Genomic DNA, 17,173 nt, shown 5'->3' with positions numbered 1-17,173 from the left:
TGCAAATCCACAGACAATACTCAACCGCTGCGTCTCTGTTCTTTCTTGAACTGCATTCTCAGAAATTACAAATGTAAATGTAAATGTAATTTGTACTTGTAAAGCGCACTAATACCCCAACTGGGGTGTCCTGGCGCTGTAACGCATACCGCTGTGGAACCCTTCCTGGCTTTTCCCTGTGAAATGTCCACTCCTGGGCACCCCCAAGGTGAAGCCAGGCATCCCAGCGCTGTTGGGACCGTTGTAGAGATTAAGCAAGCTATTGCCCAGAGTTGCAGAGTGGGACCCATGATTAGAATAGGCACTGAGGCGAGAATTTTCAGGTCCGAGGAAATTGAGCCCAAGACTCGCCGAGGCGGGAATTCAACCCTGGTCCCGGGCCAGACCTCTGCATCAGGGTCTGCCGCTCTAACTATTGAGCCACACTTCTCCAAACAGTTCTAAATGCTTTTGCAGTCCTTTAACAAAAGCTTCTCTGTTAGAGTTCCCATTTGTGGACTCACACTGCAAGTGAGCTAGCTAATATGTTCTTTGTATGAGGGACATGGCTAAGTATAACTGTCCCCTTCACAGTCTGATACAAATCGGACTTAGTTGCTGTTTGAAAGTACAGCTGTCCCAGTATATTGTGTCCCACACCATGGTTGTCCTGATGACGGTCCAAAAGAATTGTAGAAATAGGACCAAAACGTCAACTTCTACTGTGAAAAGACCCATTTCTGAAAGTCAACAAACCTTTGTTACTCTTGGGCTTGTATTTATGAGGAATACTGTCTAGGCCTCTTGTAGTGTTTGTTTTGTCTGGTCCCTAGCTTTTATTGTTTGTATATATTGCTATGATATACCTCATCCAGATGCAGGCTTTGTGCACCTGGCATGGCTATGTTCTTTGGTATAGAAATATTGGAGGGCAAGCTTCGCAGAACTCCTGATCATAAAATGGAATGAGATTTCACCTATTTGGAGCCAGACTCCACTCCTAAAAACCTGAAGTCCTTGTTATCAGGATTGGGATACCTATCTCTGGGCGATGCCCGCCATATTAAATGCACTGCTGGTCTAGGTTGGAGATATCCCAGTGGATACTCAGACCATGCTGTTGCACTAGTTTTTGCAAACAGAAGGGTGGTTTGTGCTTGGGGCGTGTCCCACCTACTTATGTTCAGTTGTTGGCATAGGACGTGGTCTAATGCAACAATATGGAGGATGTATATGTAGACCTTCTCCCTGTGCATCGTTGGACTAAAGATATCGGAGAGCCCCTCCAGGCATATCTCACTGTCAAATACTTGATCTATTTCTGTATTTTTAGATTGCCAACTATAGTAAATGCAGTGACACGTTGCTACTTGCTTTTAGTAGGCACAAGTGTATTGTTAGTACTCAGAACTCAGCTGAACCAAGCTAGCAACCGGCAAAGAAACTCCTTGAAATCGTCAAGCAGCAATCATGCAATTCAACTAACTCTAGGGAATTAGATGAACTGTTCACACCTACATGTGACGTACTCGCAAATTTCTTCCATGAAAAGACTAAGACCATCGAGCTTGACATTCAATACAAGTTGGCGCTCACGCAGACTACAGCCCAAGATTCCAACGATTTATTCAAAGTGCATTTTAATAATTCAGGGGAAGACACAAAAAACAATGCCTCATGGGATACCTTCTCGCCAATCTCTCAAAAAATTATCGACAACACTCTTCAAGCAATCAACCCCTCCAATCATTTATCGGACCCCCTGCCTCCTTCCCTGTTCAAAATGTGTAAAACATCGATCCTACCACTGTGGGCTAAAATTGTAAACGCCTCCCTGAGTCAAGGTGTCATTCCGGACTGCCTGAAAATAGGGCAGGTCACACCTATACTAAAAAAAGCTGACGCCACTCCATCTGATCTAAACAACTACCAGCCTATAGCCAACATCCCCACTCTGTCATAACTATTAGAGAAATGTGTACAAATTCAATTATGCAATCACATTGAGAATTATAACCTCTTAGACAGTCACCAACTGGGCTTCCGCCAAGGACACAGCACAGAATCTGCACTCACACATATTATGGATGACATACTAAAAATGCTTGACCGCAATGAATCATATCTATTGATTCTTCTTGAACTGTCTTCCGCCTTCGATACGGTCAAGCAAAATAACCTTCTGTCCCTACTGGAACGAAGGATGGGCCTCTCGGGCACTGTTTTGCAATGGTTCTCCTCCTTCCTGAATAATAGAACTCAGAGAATCAAGATGAAGAATTCACTCTCGCAACCTTCTATTATCACCCTTGGTGTTCCGCAGGGATGTGCCCTAGCACCCATTCTTTTCAACCTCCTAATGGAGCCTTTGGCGAACGCACTGAAATCAGTGAACATTCTGTATCACCTGTACGCTGATGATACTTAGCTGTATCTATAAATCACCTCACCAGAAATCTTCATTGCCCTCAACACTAATCTACTGAACACGCAAAGCTGGCTTGCTAACAACCACCTTATGCTAAATACCAAAAAAACAGAATTCGTTCTCATCTCACCACCAAGCCACACACCAAAGCTTGATCTATGGCTTAAACACTTAACCTCCTTTGACTGTGTCCCCCTCATTATTTACTCAGCAAAATCCCTTGGAATCACCATAGACAAACATCTGAATATGCAGTCTCACATCTCTACTGCCACCAAGGGAGCTAATCACATGATGAGTATATTAAGGAAACTCTAACCCTTCCTCCCCCAGGCTGATCTAAAAATTGCAGTACAAGCCCTAGCCCTACCAAGACTAGAGTATGGTAGCACCACCCACTGAGGTCTCCCTAAATACAAGCTGGCTCCACTGAGAGCAGCATTGAATGCCCCTGCTAGACTGGTATCAGGAACCAAAATAAATAGTCACCTCTCGCTAACCTTGAAAGCCCTGAATTGGTTGACCTACAAAGCAAGAATACACCTTAAAGTGACCTGCATGACACATAAAGCAATCCACAACAATACATCCAGTTACTTGGCTCTAAAGTTGGAAAGATCTGGACGCTGTAGACGACTTCGAAGTGCGAGCATCTTTCTTCTGAAACCTCAATCCTTCCATAAGAAGAGAACCGGTTGTAGAGCTTTTTCAGGGTTTGCACCAAAGATTTGGAACTCCTTACCTCCAGTGGTGCGTGGAATCACCTCCTTTACTGCATTCAAAAAAGAAGTAAAAATACTACTAATGGACAAATTCATGCCCTAAGTTTTAAATTCTAGGATGTCACTAATTCATCCTTTTGATCTGAATATACACATTATATCCATTGTGATTAGATCGTGGTTATAAGGTTTATGTATACTAGCACAACCACCTATTGTGCACTAATTGTCTATTGTATTACGTCCTGCTGTTTCACGGTCCTCCCTGTTTGTTATTCTTATATTTTATATTTCTCCTGTACGAACTGACACCTTTTGAAGGTATGTATAACACCTCATCCATTTATGTTCTTATACTGTAAAGCGCTCTGATCCCCTCGTGGGTCATGTTCGCGCTATATAAAACTTCATAAATAAATAAATTGCTTTAAGCACTGTTAGATATAATTTGCCTCCATTTGTATTATATTCTGTTTGCTATGGATTATTATATACCATCTTTAGGGTGCACTGCGATTTCTGTTGTATATTAGATCAAATGCGATGATTGATTGATTGATTGAATGTAAAGTTTAAAAAAAGTGTATTGTCTACTGTTAGGTCTGTCACCCTAAAGATCAGGGTTTGGCCCTTAGGACCTTCTTTCGCTACCCGATCCTCGTTGCACTTAATTCTGCGACATCTATCTATGTAGAGAGGATGTCCTCCTTGTTGAACTCCAACAAATCAAACACAGATTTCACAATGAAATCAGAGGGAACTGGACCCTCTGGTCCCAAAGGCAGGTCTCTCACTGACAACTGATTCCGTCTTACTATGACCTCCATTGTAATGCTGGAGGAGGGGGCTCTGTTTTCTTTAATGATTCCATTCAGAAGTTGTTTTGGATCCTGTACTCACTTGAGGGACTCATTTTAATCCAAAAATGAATGGCGGAGGTAAATTATGAGCCTTATCACACAAAGACAAAAAAGTCACTGTTAAACATAACCACAAGAATACAAACATTTACTTACCAGACTCATTTGCAATCGCAGACTCTCAGAGACACTCAGGAGAGTAGGCGAATGTCACCAGTACCAATTACATAGTTGCGTTTACGGTGGTCTCCGACACATAAAGTATATCTCCTATTTAGTCCCTTTGTTGTTGTGTTGTACATAAAACTATAAAACCTAAAAAAAAATTAAACGAAGACTTTTACTACAGCTAAGGATACTGTCTTTGTTTTTTCAACATCCTGTTTGCAGGCACAACAGCTCATGTAGCATCCAGGGCCCTAAGTGTCCAGAACATCATCTACGACGAAGCTGTCAACAGCAAAGAGAACCTGGAGCTGAGTGAACTGGCAGCGGAAATAGAGAAAGTGGACGAAATGCTCAACGACATGGAGATGAAGGTCAACGTCCTCAGGTGGACCGTGGAGGCCAGCGGTGGCCAGGAAGACGAGGTGTTCAGCAACGAAGCCTCCTCGCTGACCATGCTCTCCGTGGAGGAGGGTGGCATTCTGCGGTGCTGTCGTGGAGGGCAGTATATCCTGTCCCTTATCCTCTGCGGTGCGGCTCTCGTTGCAGTGACGCTGTCTGTTAGCGTGGTGCATCTCGCTTGATGGTTCTTCTGACAGCCAATAGCAAGAACGTTTCTCTTAGAACTCAAATAAGTATGTTGAAAGAGTCATCAGATGGCATATAGGAATACAATTACAGAAATAACCTGTTGACATTTGAAAATGCTGTTTTTAATTCAATGCTCTTCAGTAATAGTTCCAGGTTCAAGAAGTACACTGAAACGTCAGGATTATAAAGGCTCACTCATGTCCTATGCACTGCTGTATCCAACCAATCCTCTCACTGTGCAGTGTAGAGAATAAGTCATAATATAAATGCTTATGCAGACGTTGGAGTGCTAAATGCAATCTTAACATGCAAGACTCACCAACGCATCCACCAAACCCTAAATAATCCCCTATATTTACTTTAAAATTCTACACCCATCAGGAACAGTTTATTATAAAATGTTCAAAGTATAGACATCAAAAAGCTTATGGGGGTTGTTAATTTTTTGAAGCACCAGGCCATGTGTTTTTTTAAGTGCGCTGGGAGAGCTCGGGCATTTGCACATGTTTTAGTGCTCCCATGTACCTTTGTATTACAGAGGGTGCTTCGCCTCCTGTGACACTAAGTGTGTGGGTGCAAGGTTAGTGCCTGCACAACGTAAACCTTGACATATCTGCACATGGGTACGGTTGCACCAAATAAGAAAATGACTCTACCCCATATTACAGTCCTAGCCACCTGGGACAAAATGCCTTTTTAAGGATGTGCTATGAGAGATCAGGAGGTATCACCCATCTATGGGGGCCATCTTTGGTTGGGGGCACTCTAGGTTCCCTGTACCCCCATGGTGGGTACAGTCAGAAACTGAACTCTGCAGGTGCTGCTACGGAGACACAGACGGTTTGGCAGGAGCCCTTGAGTGATACCTTAAAGTCTCCCATTACAAAGTGTGCAGTCTCTGACAGCACACACAGTTTTGGGGACATTATGGGCTCCATTCAAGGGTTAGGAGGCTACATGCTCAGAAACACAGAGCAGTGGGTGAACCACTGCATCTTGGGTCTTTGCTCTGCTAATAGTAGTGTATCTGCCAACTCAAAGAGTTGCCTGATGCAGAGAAGGCGCCTACTATGATAAACAGAGTGTCAGCTTTAGTCTGGGTCAGGTGCAGACCGGCTCAAACTAGGGCCACCTGAAACAACCACCTTATGATGCTTCAGTTGCATCTTAAACATGTCCCTAAGTTGTTGTTGGACCTGCACAAGACTGCATGACTATGAAGCTGTGACTCATCACCATGTACGTAATCTGGTTTGGTGTTGAATGGGCGAGTTGACTCCTGTTTTTCATAGTTAAGACTCCGTCAGTGCTTTAACTGGAAATACAAAAAGGCCGGTACTCACTATTTAGAGTACCTGTTTGTTCATGAGAAGTGCTGGTACTCTCTCATTCAATATATTATAGAAGTGCTTAGAAGTGCAGGTACTCTCCCTTTCAAATTTAAGAAGTGCGGTAGTCAGTACCGGACAGTACCCGCTCATTTAAAGCACTGGGCTCCCTGCTTCAGAAAGTGTGCTGGCAATTGTTTCAACAATTTTGGTTTAACCCGAGGAAGCCGGACAGGCTAACTCGAGATTATGAAGGCACAGAAAGTTGCTATACATGCCAAATATGTCCCACTATATTATTCTGGGGCGGAAGATACTACTCTGTTTACAGTATTACAGTCTCTGGGGGAAAGTATTTGCCATCTTTTTATCCAAAATATGTGTATGCTGTGGGCGTGTGCAGTCAGGCGCTCGACATAGGGAAAGAGAAATGGCAAATTGGTGCAACACTGCAGCAATAGAATTTTACACTTCGTTTAATTTTCACGGGGTCTTTGGCCGAAATGTGACTAATGGCCCGAGATGAGAGCAGTAAAAAATCTATCTTTTAAAAAGGGCTAGCACATTCGCTCTCTATTAATCGGAGGTAACATCATTATTACATCAACATGTCTTCTTTCATATATATTTATTTAAATGTTATTTTAAATAGCGTTTCAATGCCTGCCGGGTTTTAGAAGGCTTTACACAATCACAACTATATCTGAGAGACCCTGGTGGACAAATAACAGTTGGAGTCGAAAACAGATCCCATCAACAAGGACTTTTTAAACAAAAATGTATTTAAAAAAAAGAAACGTGGGGTGGGGAGGTGGGTTAGAAGGGGACTGTGATGAGGGTGATAAGAGTTTCAAGAGTGGTTTAGATTAAGGATATCACAGTCACTGAGATTTAAACATGTAAATTTTGATTGAAGAGTCAGATTGTTAGTTTTTTCAGAAACAATTCAGGTTGTCTTCTCGTCTGATCTACGTTTTGTCGTCTACATATGTCAGCCCACACTGTGGCTGGTCACATGCAAAATAAAGGTGACCGTGATAGGAATGGCTGCGGTTTGGAAAGTAGTTGAGTAGTGAACGTTATTTATTAAAAATGGAGCTGGTATTTGAAATTGAAAATAACTAACTTTACATTTCATGATTCTAGGTCAAACATTGTAAAATAAAACAATGAGAACATTTACATTATAGTGTCTTATTCAATCTGGGACAGCTATAATTATTAGCCCCTATCATTGTCTTTGAAAGGCCTTCAGTAAATCTTTAAAGTAGATTACAAACAATTATGAAATAGCTCGACCTCTGGGTACAGCGGATCAATCGGATTGGCTTGTAGTAACCCGAGTGGTAACGTCATAGCATGTGTTGCATCTTCTTTGAGGTTTATGTAGAACAATGAACAGCTTTCACGGTGTAATACCTATAAACAGTGCTTAATTTGGAAATAAGTAAATAAGTAGGTGGAGCGGCCTAAAGTTTTTTAGGAGCCCACCGCTGGCATTGCAGAATGCGGGGGTTGCCACATAGCATGGCTTCCTAGTCCTGAGTCCATCTGCTGCCTTCTTTTTCCATTATCCCAATCTTCCTGTTTCTTCATCTCATTCTTGCAGGTCCTATTTCATCCCTGCTTCCTCTCTTTGTCACTGTTTTCATATCTTTCTCTTCCCCATCCTTTTTCCCTTTGGACTCTTCCGCTCTGTTGTCTTGGGTCAATGTCTGATGATTACAAGTAAGTCTGGGTGCCCACCACCTGCAACCGCCCGCATGAACCGAATAACAGTAGTGCGTATTCGATTGTTGCACAATGAAGAGTGGGCTTAAGTCCAAGCAGTCCATAGGTTATTGACTGGCTGCCACTATTGCAAATTGAAAATTTCTGTCAAGTTAGACACGCCTAGAATGAGTGTTGAAGATTTACTGAAATAAGCATAATACAACGGGCAGAGCAAGCAGCTGCCAGCAACTGTCATTTCCACCTCCAGCTACATTCCGCATTTCACCCCCTAGTAATTGTTGTCAAAGCAGTAGGTTCTGAAGCAGAACCCAACACATCTTCACCCCATAAACGAAAAACAAAAATTATTAATATTTACATAACTGAAACTTGTACCCACACTAACCAAGAGATAAATGACATGAATACATCAAATACATTCTTTATCATAAAACACATGCATTAACCAGCCAAACATAAAATAGGCAAAACTTTTACTGTTGAACAGAATAACATACAGAACAATAAATTCGAAATCACAGATTAAAATGGAAAACAAACATAGTCTTCAAACCATGCAGGTGGTCTCTTGTCCCTTTTTGACCTACACATACCTGGATCTACCCACCCAGATGAAAACATGCTTTGTTCATTGAGAACATTTTCCAACCCACTCTGTTTGGCTAATCTTTCTTTATTCCACCATTTCCCGTCACTTAATTGATCCACTCTGTCGACTGATACAATTTCCATAGGATAAGTTTTAGAGTGACCCTTGGCAATTTTCCCGGGTAGACTCACTTTAACCCAATCCCGTGGTTTTTTTTTTAACAACCCTTATTGTACAGTTCAATAAAATTACAAGCACTGGCCAACAACCGCAGGGGCCGGCCGCAACAAAAGAATAAGACCAACTATATTATCAAGTGACACAGCTCTTCAGCCGAAAGCCCTGAGGTCCGGCAGCGAATCAGGATAAACATTGTATTGAGCTCACAACACGATAAAGGATAAGATGAAGGTTTCATTTTATGTTTAACCCCCCCCCCACCAAAAAAGCAAGGAAAAAGAATCAGACATATCTGGTACCATACATTTTAACACTATGATAAAGTGAGCAGGTACAGAAATAGGATAATCACAGATCAATTTAAAGGGAACGACCGAGGCGCCTACGCTAGCAAGCACAAAACAGGATGTACGACAAAGCAATCTATAACCCAACGCAGTCGCCCGCACACAGACCCCGCCCACCCATTGACGTCAGGATAGAAAAAGAAGTACGGCTACCAGATACCGGAATACATACGAAATCAGGATAATATCCCAACGTTATGAAGGAAAAGCGAAAGGAAAGCAAGAGATAAATAAACCATAAAAACTAAACTAACTAACAAAATGTGGGCGTGGGAGTAGGGACGACCGTGACACCAAGTAGTGGGGTTAAAGACGGTTTTATTTTTATGGCTCTAGCAGGTTTAGACATCAACGTCTTTCTGTTTCTAAGTGTCAGTCTCTCTCGGGCGAACACGCTGGGGTCCGTGGCGGTGGTCTTCTCCTTCCTTTAATGGGTGTAGAACGGCTGGCCTTACAGGTGCCTCCTGGCTAGGGTGTTCTCTCCGCTGCCTCAGGCTCGGGTGCATGTAAGAGACCAACAGAAAGGGAGCCGTTAGTGTCCAGTCCTCAATGGGGTTGCACCAGGGGGTCCGGGGTAAGTGAGGGAAACCCAGTGTATCGTGCCTTCGTATATTTACAGTGCTTGGTGTGCAAGTGAGGTGGGGCAAAAAGGTAGGAACAGGGAAGGGATGGGGTATTGGAAGGGACGGGAGAACAACACAGGGTAGGAACGAACAGGGACTATTTGCACTATTCACACGCTATCGCTACGCCTCCCCAACCAGGCTGCCCAACGCCGCCGTACCTGTGACAGCCACACTCCTCCCTCTGGAGCGTGGCACAGCGGTCCGCAGGGTGGTTGGCCTCCTGGCTTCCCTCCGACTTCCTTCTCTCCGTTTCCTCCGTGATGTTCCTCCGGGCTGACTCTCTCCACGCTCTCTTCGGTTTCGCCTCCGTCCTCCGTTCCGCTTGCTTCCGCCTGTCTCTCCTCCTCCGGGGTGCTCGCACACCCAACGAACATCACTTCCCTGCTTTTCACCAATCCAGTCGCTCTGACGTCCTTCGGGGGCTTGTCCTCCTCTTCAGTGGAGAACGCCCAGTTAAAGGAGCCGCTGTTGTTGTCGTCATCCTCCACCTCGCGTCGTCCTTCATTCCATTGTTCTGACTGAAAAGAAGGAGTCGGTGGATGGTCAGCAGGGTAAGGGTTCCACCATTCACGCGAGGTAGGCGCCCCCACCTCGTTACACAAAACTATAGACCCATCCCCCCACCCTGCATGTGGCTTTCGCCTAACCCCAACTAGCAGCGTGCCTGTCGCCCGACTAACTAAACTACAAAAAGTAAAAGAAGAATTGAGGAGGAGAATGTCATACAAACTCCCGGTCACCTTTCCCCCTGCCTGAAACGAACAACCCCTGTCCTAAGACCACCGAGTACTCAAAAATATTATAGACAGAGCCATACAGGGGAGACGTTGAACACCGCCCAACCTCCCGCAAGCATTACGTTAGCGAATCCCTTGTCCTTTAAAGCCCCGAAATCAGACCCAGACCAACAGTCTCATCCTTGACCCCTCCGATCTTTCATGCGGACTCTGTCCGGTAGCACCATCACCGCCCCAGGAGAGTCAAAGTTCGTAGGAAGTTCAATTACGATTAATATGAGACCAGTCGAACACATTGAGTCTCTGCAAGCATCCGCCACCGGTAAGATCTCCCTCACTAACATGCAGTCCAGATATCCTTTCCTCCGTAGATGCAAAAGAACCACAAAGGCGGGAAGGGACGGTAGTGACTTTCGGTTTTTGCTAGTCGTAGTCTCAAGGGGTGAAGAACCAGGTAGCTCCACAATAATCGGCTGCGATGGTGAATGCAGCTATACCGCCAGAGAAACAATTCCGCAAGTATTCTGCAAAAAGGTCAATGGCGTCAAAACTTTATCGCGCACGGGGTCTCCATCCTCCTTTACTACGGGCATCGTGGGAGAATCAGTTTGTTGAAAGTCATACAATATAACAGAGCCCAGACTCGGTCGCCCAGTTTCAATGTCACCAGCGATCATTATATGGACAAGGGTCTCCAGATGCAATTGAAGTGCCCCGATTGCGGCCATTACGGTCTTCAAGGACGGCTCACATTTCGTTCGATCCGCCTCCACTCACTCGGTTCCAAGCATGGGCGGGTTCCTCAGAGAGCCAGGTCCCTCCGGGAGAAGAGGCAAGAGTGGAGCGGACGGCAACGGAGGGTGCATTATCGGTCAGCAGTACGCCACCGCGAGCGAGGGCCCCGGCCCAGCAGACCCGGGAGGTGGCGATCGGGTCGCCGGGGACGGGGACTCCCCCCCACAGCCACAGACAAAGCCCATCGCCACTCCTTCAGTATTAAACAGACCAGATGCTCGCCACCAAAAACGGGCCAGGATAACATCCAATGCAAGAGACCGGACCCTGTGTGAGTCCAACGGCCGATGTTATTCAACTGCAACCCGGCTGGGTAAGTACTCGAGGCCCCGGCTCAGAAGCTGGGTTAGGCCAAGATCTTAAATACGACACAACTCCGTCAACCTGGGCGATACATTTCTCGGGACCGCACCGTTAGATTCAGCAACAGTTCATCCACACAGGGGTCGGGGTAAAATCAGGATATCTGGCAGGATCATCGAGCAGCAGACGGAGGTCGGCGGAGCCGAGAGCCTATGTGGCCATCTTGGTTGCTGCGTAGCTCCTCCTTCCCCCAATCCCGTGTTTTGAACATGACTTGAGATCTCCTTTTTGATGCATCTTTGCCTACATACTTTTCTTGAGCCTTTTCACAACTTTTCCTCACCTGCTCGCGTCATACAGACACTTTCGAAACACACATCCAAGGCCTAACCAGTTTAGTGGCATCCATCCTATCCTTCAATAAGGCAAAGGGTGACACATTGGCAGTGGCACTCTCAGTGGTGCGTAAACCCTCAATGTCAGGGCTGACCTTGGTGAACCTCGATTAAATCGAAATAACCACCATAGCAGGTTGAAAGGGTTTAGGTGGCCTAAGTACCCTTATGGAAGGCTGCGTCGCTCTATTTCCATGAAGCTATTGTCACTTGTGCTGAAAGTAATCCTGTGCCTGCAGCCGCGGAAATCCAAGAAAGACGCCATTCAAATTCAGGAAGATAGCCGGTCTAGTGTTTTAGCTGCCAGGGAACAGCAACTGTCTTCATGCTCGCGCTCCAAGCGCCGGGCGCACTTCAACGGAAAAAACTGTGAGGAGAGGCTCGCCTCTCTCTCCGTGCTCTTTTCCCAGTTCAGTAATCCTGTTCAGAGTAGCGCTTTTCTGGTGAACCTTTCTTCAGAGGCGTCAGTATTTCTTCAGCGATCCTTGCTCAGAGGATTTTCATTTGTTTCCAGTCTTCAGGTAATGACAGGAGAAAATGCTTTTCCTGTCAACTGAGTGAGTACAGAATTAGAGCATATTCTGAACGAGTTTTTGGAAGAATATTCTGAGAATAAGTTTCAAGTACGTCCTCCATTATTTTTCTTCTCAGTATCTGCAGGCTGCCTAATTTTGCCTACAAGGCAGACTATGGTGAGGAATATCTAGAAGCAACTAAGTAAAGACTCAGTGATACCAATTCTTTAAACTACGCATATCAAGAGATTATTTAGTAGCAACAATCTAGAGACTCTCTCCATTGCTATCACATATTTATACTTACCATCAAAGGACTCAGCAGTGTTCAACGCTATAAAGAAAAAAAAGATCAGAACTGTAGAGAGCAGCTAACCACTGTGGAAAGACAGTTAACAGGGGTTAGATTAGAAAGCTTTTAAGAGAGAGTTATTGTTGTATAGAAAGTAGTTATATGGTGTTCTTTGTTACAGGTGCCCAAAAGGACCTTCGCTTGAGTCCAGTCACGAAGAGGCACAGCAGTGGCAGTCTCTCTTTTCATTCCAATCCCCTTTCCCCCTCTTTACTGCAAGTGAGCTTTTCAAGTTCCTTGGCAGTGGAGTTGGGGATTGAGGAATAGTTCTTCTGTTCCTGTGGAAAATCAGAGTTCAGGTGTTTGGTAATTGACAAATTGAAGTGCCTGTTACCTATTTCCACCCGAGCAGAATGGCCGAGGGGATAGACATAAAGGCATTGGCAACAGTGTAAGAGGGAATACAGAAGCAGTTGAGTGAAACTTTGGCAGAGAATAAGTCCCTTAGAGATTAGGTTAGAAGGTCGAGTCAGGAAGCCATTTATCTACGTCAAAGATTTGATGAGTTTTTAATTGGGTCGAACCCCATGTCCAAAGAAAGTAAGCCCCAACAATGTTCTCCTTCCCATTCAGCGGCAGAACTGAATACACAAGTGATGCATGCTATTTCTCCAAATAGCCCTTTAGCAGCACCTGAAAGAGTTAGTGGGGACTCCATAAAGTCCACATTTTCCTTAATCAGTGCTCCTTACATTTCCTGTGTAGACCCATTCTTTTCAAGGAAGATCAATTCAAGGTGGTTTTCATATTGTCCTACCTTTATTTTTATTTTATTTTATTTGTACTGTTTTCTATTGCGTGAACATGACCTAGAAATGGGTATCAGAGCACTTCACATATATATAGCAATGTGGTTTCGAACAGTACAATTGAAATCAATAAATAGTTGTAATTGTCAACAAAAAAAATGTGAGATGAGGAAAAACATTTGTACAATTTAGCCTAGGTTATCAACTTATAATACATATGCACTTGTTCCGAATATTTATAGATGTAGCAGTCCACCCGCCGAAATCTCAGTTCGAATAAGGATACGCAAGAAGCGCCTAGTAATAGAAAGAAGAGCTCCATCAAGAGTATGGTAACAGAAGAGCTTGTAGAGATAGGTAATCAGCTAGGGCTTCTAGACCATGAAGTGAAAAGGGCTGCTTAGGATTACGGGAGGAATTTGCAAATTAGGAAGGATTTAGCTTCTTTTTTTTAATTGGTGGAGTAGATGAGAGTTTTCTGATGCTTGGTGGGAGCGAGTTCCATATTCCTGAGTGGAGATGCTGTTGCTTGCTCAATGCCATTAGTAAAAAACAACAATCACATTTTATATGAATTTGACGAATTTAAGAGAGAGTTTTTGTGCATTTTTGACAGGCATTCCATCTCGCAAACTTCAGACTGTGAACTCTTAGATCTGAAGAGAGGAAATCGAGACTTAATTGCATATTTGGCACAATTTAATAAATTAATCGCTGAGGCTAAATGGCCGGAGCCCAAGAGAGCCACTGCATTTTACAGAGGACTCAGAGATGAGTTAAAAGATGGGTTGGTGTAAATACCCAGGAGACCCACTGACGTCTCTGGACTAATAGATTTGGTTTTGCAAATTGATCAACGTCAAACTGAAAGAAAAAGTGAACAGAGTAAGGATGTGAGACATTTTCCCCCTCGATTTTGACCGAATAAGGTCAGACAATTTGAAATCCAGTGCAGCTCCATCAGAGGAAGAACCCATGCAAATCAGTTCGGTCAGAGGACCGTTGTCTAAAGAAGAAAGTGAGAAACAACGAGTTGGAAGACTCTGCATGTATTGTGAAAATTCGGGACACTTTGTCCAAGAGTGTCCAAAGAAACCGAAAAATAATGCATTGGTAAAAGACAGGCCCCACCAGTAAGAGGAGTGGCTCTGGTGGGTGCTTCGGATAAGTCGACTCCAGATTTCCAATTTGTTGCTAATACTTTACAATCTTCTGCACCTCATCTAATTATTTACGCTATGATCAAATTTGGAACTTCAGAAGTGAATAAGGTTTCTGTAATGATTGACTCCGGAGCAACAGGAAATTTCTGTGACGTTGGATTTGCTAACTCATTAGGAATCAGATTTCTCAAGAAGGAGAAGCCAGAATCTGGCCATGCAGGTGATGGAACTAATCTCTCGTCAGGTCCCATTGTTCATGATACCGAAGTAATCTCTCTGTGGGGACCAGGTCAACAATTTCAGCCCATTTTAGGGTTACCTTCTCTCATTGAGCATAATACGATGATTAACTGGGTAAGAAGACCCATAGAAATGGATTCAGATTATTGTAAGAAGCATTGTCATGAGTTGGAATTGACTAAGCATCACACATCGCCTCCAACAATTCTGGCCAGATGGACAAAAACAATTTGTGCCATTGAAGTACAAGAAATTCCACAGGAGTATCTCGATTTGGCATCTGTCTTTGATGAAAAAGAGGCTCTGAAATTACCCCCGCATCGGGACTACGATTGTAAGATAGAATTGCAGCCAGGAGCATCGCAGCCTTGCAGCACAATTTATGCACTTTCGGAAGTGGAGAATCATCATCTGAAGGAATACTTGGATCAGTACCCAGCCAATGGGTTCATTCGTCCTTCCCAGGCTCTGGTTTTGTCTCCACTATTTTTTATTCCAAAGAAGGATGGGAAACTTAGAACGTGTATAGATTAGCGAGAAATAAACTATTTGATTGCTGACGAGGAGTTGTTGGTGTTTAAGGATGTCTTCCAGGAGTGTAGGCATTATTTGCTTGGAGCAAAACATGAGGTGACAGTTTTTACTGATAAGAGGAATCTGCAATTTTTTTAATCTGCTTGAACTCCTACCCCAAGGCAATTGAGCTGGTCACTTTTCTTTGCAGATTTTAACTTTGTCCTGACCTACATGCCTGGTTCTGCGAACAGCAGGGCTGACACTCTGTCTCGTCTAAACACTGGCAAAGCTGAGAGAATGGTTGAAAAATGATTGATTATTCCTGAAGAGAAGATAATTGGTTCCATACAATACTCAGATTTGGCAGCCAAGTAAAAGAACTCCCTCTCTGGAGAAGAGTTAGGGGAGAGGATCAATGGAGGAGGTGGAAGAGAAATAAATAATGGAAAACCATATCATGAAGGAAATCTTTATATTCACTGTGATGATCTTAGTAATCTAGTGAATCAACATTTCCATGATTACTTGTTAGCTGGACACAAGGGAGTTAAAAAGACTTTGGATCTTATTAAATGAGAATTTTGGAGGCCAACAATGGAGACTCAGGTGAGACAATATGTGACATCTTGTCAGTAGTGCATTAAAGGGAAGGCATCTAGACAGGCTCCACAAGGTTTGTTGCTTCCTATGCCCCTTGCTCCTCACCTGTGGCATACCATTTCCATGGATTTTATTGGGGATCTTCCTTCCAGTCAAAGGTACGCAACTATCTGGGTGGTGGTTGATCATTTCACTAAGATGAGTCATTTTCTTCCTTTGAAATCCCTCCGTAATGCTACACAACTAACAACACTTTTCACTTTGCATATAGTAAAAGCACATGGGATTCCAAAGATGGTCATCTCCGACAGAGATACTCAGTTTGTTTCACACTTTTGGAGGGCTTTCCTACAGAGATTGGGAGTAGATTCTTGACTGATTTATTTAGTGGATTGGAAAGGGTATGGCCCGGAGGAGAGAGCATGGGAACCTAAAGCGAATTTGCATGTCCCTAGGTTGATGAGAGAGTTTCATAGGACCCATCCCAGTAAGCCCATGGAGGGAGGACTGAGGACCTTGGTGGGGGCACTGTCAGGGCTGGCCATGGTGAACCTCGATTAAAACCTAATAACCACCATAGCAGGTTGAAAGGGTTTACGTGGCCTAAGTACATTTATGGAAGGCTGTGTTGCTCCATTTCCATGAAGTTATTGTCACTTGTGCTGAAAGTAATCCTGTGCTCGCAGCCACGGAAATCTAAGATGGCTGCCTTTCAAGTTCAGGAAGATAGCCGGTCTAGCGTTTTAGCTGCCAGGGAACAGCAGCTGCCTTCGCGCTCGCACTTCAAGTGCCAAGCGCACTTTAACTGAAAAAATTGTGCGGAGAGGCTCGCGTCTCTCTTCGTGCTCTTTTCCCAGTTCAGTAATCCTGTTCAGAGTAGAGCTTTTCTGGCGAACCTTTCTTCAGGGACTTCAGTATTTCTTCAGCGATCCTAGCTCAGAGGATTTTTGTTTGTTTCCAGTTTTCAGGTGATGACAGGGGAAAAATGCTTTTCCTGTCAACTGAGTGAGTACAGAATTCGAGCATATTCTGAAGGATTTTTAGGAAGAATATTCTGAGAGGAAGTTCCAAGTAAGTCCTCCATTATTTTTCTTCTCAGCATCTGCAGGCTGCCTAATTTTTCCTACGTAGCAGACTCTGGTGAGGAATATCTAGAAGCAAAGACTCAGTGATACCAATTCTTTTGAACTACGCATATCAGAAGATTATTTAGTAGCAACAATCTAGAGACTCTCTCCATTGCTATCACATATTTGTAC

The 17,173-nt window shown here is 44.0% G+C and overlaps 1 protein-coding gene across 1 annotated transcript in view; it reads left to right on the top strand.

Annotated features, from left to right (window-relative positions):
- Window positions 1-7,148, top strand: part of LOC147722562 (regulator of G protein signaling 9-binding protein B-like) — a 131,393-nt gene extending 124,245 nt beyond the window's left edge. The window contains exon 3 of the mRNA XM_086965099.1: window positions 4,380-7,148. Within this exon, the coding sequence (XP_086821225.1) occupies window positions 4,380-4,738 (359 nt within the window). The 3' untranslated portion in view covers window positions 4,739-7,148. The remainder of the gene's footprint in view (window positions 1-4,379) is intronic.
- Window positions 7,149-17,173: the final 10,025 nt, after the last annotated feature.

The sequence above is a fragment of the Lissotriton vulgaris genome, chromosome 4_1 (assembly GCF_964263255.1).
Source record: "Lissotriton vulgaris chromosome 4_1, aLisVul1.2, whole genome shotgun sequence".
In the NCBI taxonomy this organism is placed as follows: domain Eukaryota; kingdom Metazoa; phylum Chordata; class Amphibia; order Caudata; family Salamandridae; genus Lissotriton; species Lissotriton vulgaris.
Note: the sequence above shows the minus strand (reverse complement) of the source record. Positions and strands in the feature narration are given on the sequence as shown.